Source organism: Eurypyga helias, unplaced genomic scaffold, assembly GCF_000690775.1.
Source record: "Eurypyga helias isolate BGI_N326 unplaced genomic scaffold, ASM69077v1 scaffold22269, whole genome shotgun sequence".
In the NCBI taxonomy this organism is placed as follows: domain Eukaryota; kingdom Metazoa; phylum Chordata; class Aves; order Eurypygiformes; family Eurypygidae; genus Eurypyga; species Eurypyga helias.
Genome location: NW_010273069.1, coordinates 6,929 through 11,570, shown reverse-complemented (window position 1 = coordinate 11,570; position 4,642 = coordinate 6,929). Strand labels below are relative to the sequence as shown.

General features: G+C 46.8%; 1 protein-coding gene across 1 annotated transcript in view; it reads left to right on the top strand.

Moving 5' to 3' along the window:
• Window positions 1–272: 272 nt before the first annotated feature.
• Window positions 273–4,642, top strand: part of UHRF1 (ubiquitin-like with PHD and ring finger domains 1) — a gene marked incomplete at its 5' end in the record, with an annotated part of 6,973 nt that continues 2,603 nt past the window's right edge. Inside the window, 6 exons of the mRNA XM_010159353.1 lie at window positions 273–379; window positions 581–767; window positions 1,449–1,572; window positions 1,659–1,766; window positions 2,490–2,594; window positions 3,426–3,532. Coding sequence (XP_010157655.1) covers window positions 273–379; window positions 581–767; window positions 1,449–1,572; window positions 1,659–1,766; window positions 2,490–2,594; window positions 3,426–3,532 — 738 coding nt within the window. The remainder of the gene's footprint in view (window positions 380–580; window positions 768–1,448; window positions 1,573–1,658; window positions 1,767–2,489; window positions 2,595–3,425; window positions 3,533–4,642) is intronic.

Genomic DNA, 4,642 nt, shown 5'->3' with positions numbered 1-4,642 from the left:
TCCTTCTCCTCAGGGCTGCAGGAGAATGATAATGGGAATCCTCAGGTCCCTGCATTCTCTGAGATGAGATGGGTCACACTTGAACAGCATGAAGAGGATTTGATTCGTGGCGATGCTGTTTTGCCTCTGTCCCAGACCGTGTGATACTGCAACAGGTTTCTTGTGACAGGACTAACCCCAGACCAGTCTGTTAGCGATGTGTGTGCGTAGCTGTGAACTCGCTGTACGATACTTTCACAGTGTGATTTTTGCTTTTTACTTTGTCAACTTAGGGATGCTGGCGACTCCTTGAATGACTGCAGAATTATACTAGTGGATGAAATTTATAAAATTGAAGAACCAGGCAGTGCTTGTCCAATTAGTGCCAGTCCATTAAAACGTGAGTCTCTTGCACGGTTCTTGTGTGTCTCGGTCTTACCTTGTGATTGGTAATTGGCTTGTAATAAGCTAATTGGCTTTGTGAGGATCCCAGGTCTGGGAGTTCCAAGATGCTCGTAGCTGTGACTCCTGTGACTGTTTTCCAGTACATCTTGGCACGTTCTGGAGTCTGAATTAGGCTGTGGTTTCTTTTTGTGACCAGGACAAAATGGACCTGTGTGTAAAGCTTGTAAGGACAACCCGAACAAGACCTGCAGAATTTGTGCTTGCCATATCTGTGGAGGTAAACAAGATCCAGATAAACAGCTAATGTGTGATGAGTGTGATATGGCTTTCCACATCTACTGCCTCAACCCTCCCCTTAGTAGTATACCAGATGATGAGGATTGGTAAGTCCTAAGTGTGTGTGTGGTATCACAATTACTGTCTAATTAGGAGCAGAAAGTGAGGTCTAGGGCTTCATGCTGCCCTTCGGTGCCAGTATTGTGACTGTCTGAGGTGAAGAGATGTTTGTGTAGTGGTTTTTGGTAGGACTTTATAGCTTTTCTTGAACATCAGTCTAGAGAGAGTATGTTTTAAGACCGTGGCTTTTAAACTCGTTTTCCCAATTTTGGGATCTGTATGCCTATTCCAAGCAAAGTGCACCTACCTATAAACCAAATGTAAACCTGATGCCAGGAGGCTTCACTTGTACAATGGTTTTTTTATAGGCTCGTGGACTACCTTTAAGTGACCCATCACCATATATAACATCAGATCCATAATGTTTAATATATGAAATACGTATGGTGAGATACATATAGTGAAATATGCTGTCTTATTCCTTGTGTCCTGTCTCAACATCTTATACAATGATTTTTGGTAGAGCTGGTTTCCTGACACATCTGCATGGCTTAGAAGATGGTGCAAGGACAGTAGCTAAATCAGGTCTAATTCCAGGATAGAGGTGTTTCAAAGTCCTGTCGAGTTTCACGTGAGGAAATTGTAATGTAACTCAGTATGTTTTGAGGAAATTGTCTTTTAATGTATGGCTTTGCTACTAGCTAATTCTCATTGACTGGTGACTTTAGGTATTGCCCTGAATGTCGAAATGACGCAAGTGAGGTGGTTTTAGCAGGAGAGAAATTAAAAGAAAGTAAAAAGAAACAAAAGATGGCATCTGCTAATTCATCCTCGCGGAGAGACTGGGGCAAGGTCAGTGCAAAAGCCGCTTTGTTTTGAGGAACAATGCGTGTTAGTCCCTTGTAGTTCTTGGCTGATCGGCCTCCTCTTTGAAACAGGGTATGGCATGTGTCGGTCGCACGAAGGAATGTACCATCGTCCCCTCGAACCACTATGGACCAATTCCTGGGATTCCGGTTGGCACCATGTGGAAGTTCAGAGTTCAGGTATGAAACTGAATCCCTGACCCAAGCCACTGTAGGGGAAAAATGGGAACGATCCAGCTCATAGGAGAAACCTGAAAGAGTTAATCTCGGAGTGTATGGCACTGGATATGAAGTGCAGAAAGGAAAGAATTCTGGCTTTGTCTAGATCAAGTGTTCCATAACTAATGCTGCATTGTCCAAGCACTTCAAGTGTTTTTCTTTAGTGCTTTTTTTTTTGGAGACTCAAACCCCCAAGCCAAATGTATTTGTTTCCCGTTGTTTGTCCTGCGTACTATCTCCCGCTTGTTCCTCTGGTAAAGAGTTGGGGAATACAAAGCCCCGGACTATCCAGATCCTGGTTTCAGGTATTAGATGAAGGCTGCTGTTGCACATCCTTCAAAACCAATCCCATTTATGGAAGCATTTAACTTTAATACCTGCTTTGTTGTAAAATTCCCGGAGGTTTTTAATAAGCAGTCTCGGTGAGAAAGATCCAAATGTCTAAACTGACATCGCAGAAAACATCCATTTGTTCAATTTACTGAAACATTCAGTGGCTTATCTTTTTAAAAGCATTTCCCTTTTTCCTCTGCCAGGAGCTTTTGCGGAGGACAGTTTCACACTGTAATAGGTGCAGTAGTACTATTAGCTAACTCAGTTCCAGCACCAACGGGTGGTCCTGTTGTTCGGAGCCCGTGGACAGCAGTTACCTAGCAGACTCTTTTTTTTTTTTCTCCCCCCCAGGTGAGCGAAGCCGGTGTTCACAGGCCCCACGTGGCAGGTATACATGGCAGAAGTAACGATGGCGCCTACTCCTTGGTTCTGGCAGGAGGTTACGAAGATGACATAGTAAGTGAATCTTGACTATTTACGCCTGAGAACCAAACTAGCTTGTTAAAGGCTTGGCCTTAATTACTTTTTGCACTGTGTCGGGTATTTACCCATCTTGATGATACTTCTGTAATGTAGAAGCAGGTTAGGCAAAGGGAAACAACAGTCCAGTAAAATGTGCCAACCTGTGACACAGGATCATCTAAATTTAATGTCCCTGCGTTGGCTTTTAATCCAGGAGCCCTTAGCTGCCTTTCCAGCATCTCCATCGCATCCACAGTTTGAACAGACCCTCGCTGTGTGCTCTGCCAGATCTTCCTGTGTCGGGAGAGTGTTCAGAACCAAACTAGGGGCAGAGGTCCCGCTTCTGAATACACCTTCTGGCTCTGCTAGCCAAACCTCATGAGGCTGTCCCAGCTCTGCTGCTTGTTCTTCCTGCAGATCGTTCCCAGCCTGCACCCCCTTCTCCCAAATGCCTGCGGGAGCTGACATAAAACAGCACCACGCGTCTCGGGTCGAAGCCTTAACTCCGTCCGCAAGGTCATGTACAGGCAGTGTGGGGGCACAAGTTACACGGTCTGGAACCTGCCCTTGTGCTTCCCAGCAGGTTGCACGCAAGCGGTGCGCCGTGCTCTGGGCAGAGGCCTCTGTGCTGTTAAGGTGTGTGAGGAGGCAGCAGTTGTCACCCCGCTCCTGGCCGTGTAAGAGAGGACCACAGCCTGGGTCTGGCAGCTCAAGTGGAGAAAGCATCTTCTTTTTTTCCAGAATACTGTATTACAGCTGCTTGATTAAAAGACTCTTCTGCTTTTATTGTTGTGAACGTGTCAAAACCATCCGTGTACATTTCAGGATCATGGAAATTCCTTCACATATACAGGGAGCGGAGGGCGCGATCTTTCCGGAAACAAGCGCACGGCGGAACAGTCTTGTGATCAGAAACTCACCAACATGAACAGGTCGGCAATGTTTGCGCTCCGTCCCTAACCTTAGCTGGCAACCTGTCTGCCCGAAAAATTGTTCGCCCTGTTTTTATCAAAAGAAACCGGCCAAGCGGAAAAAGTGTTGACTGCCTTGTAGGTTTGACTGTAAGAAGCATTTCCATTGTGCCTATAAGTGAAATAGGTTTCTAAGTGGTATTAGTTTTGCATTTAGTATTGTAGGAGCTTGAGGAACAGTGTAGTAAGCTGCGTAGAATTTTCAAGGCCCAAAGACCTTTGCAGCCACCGGTGTGTGAGTCGCTGGAAGGCGACGTTGGTAATCCTGAACGGCTACTCCTAAGTGTGGACCTGAGTGGAGGAGGTGGTCCCTGCAATTACTTTAGGCTAATAAATAATCAGTGTATTTAAAATGCAGCCTCTGGTCAGAAAGCTTAATTGCAATCTCCCAGAGTTCTTAGGGCTATTCTTGAAAGTCTTGGTGTTTAAGACAAAGCCTGGCCACATCCTTTTTCCTTGGGAGAGGTTCGGAAGGGGGGCGCCTGTACCTCAAAGGGGCAGTAGGCTCTGGTTTTGTTGGTAGCCGTTGCTGTGGTTCACCCAGTAGGCTGCTCCTCCTAGCTCAGCTGCGTCGATGCAATGTGCCCAGGTGGCCAAGAAGGCCAATGGCATCTTGGCTTGTATCAAAAACAGCGTGGCCAGCAGGTCCAGGGATGTGATTCTCCCCCTGTACTCGGCACTGGTGAGGCCGCACCTCGAGTACTGTGTTCAGTTTTGGGGCCCTCACTACAAGAAAGACATTGAGGTCCTGGAGCGTGTCCAGAGAAGGGCCACAAAACTGGTGAAGGGTCTGGAGAATATGTCTGATGAGGAGCGACTGAGGGAACTGGGCTTGTTTAGCCTGGAGAAGAGGAGGCTGAGAGGAGACCTGATCACTGCCTACAACTCCCTGAAAGGAGGTTGTGGAGAAGTGGGTGTTGGTCTCTTCTCCCTAATGACAGATGATCGGACGAGGGGGAATGGACTCAAGCTGAGCCAGGGGAGGTTTAGATTGGACGTAAGGAAGAAGTTCTTCACCAAGAGGGTTATCACGCACTGGAACAGGCTGCCCAGGGAGGTGGTGGAGTCACC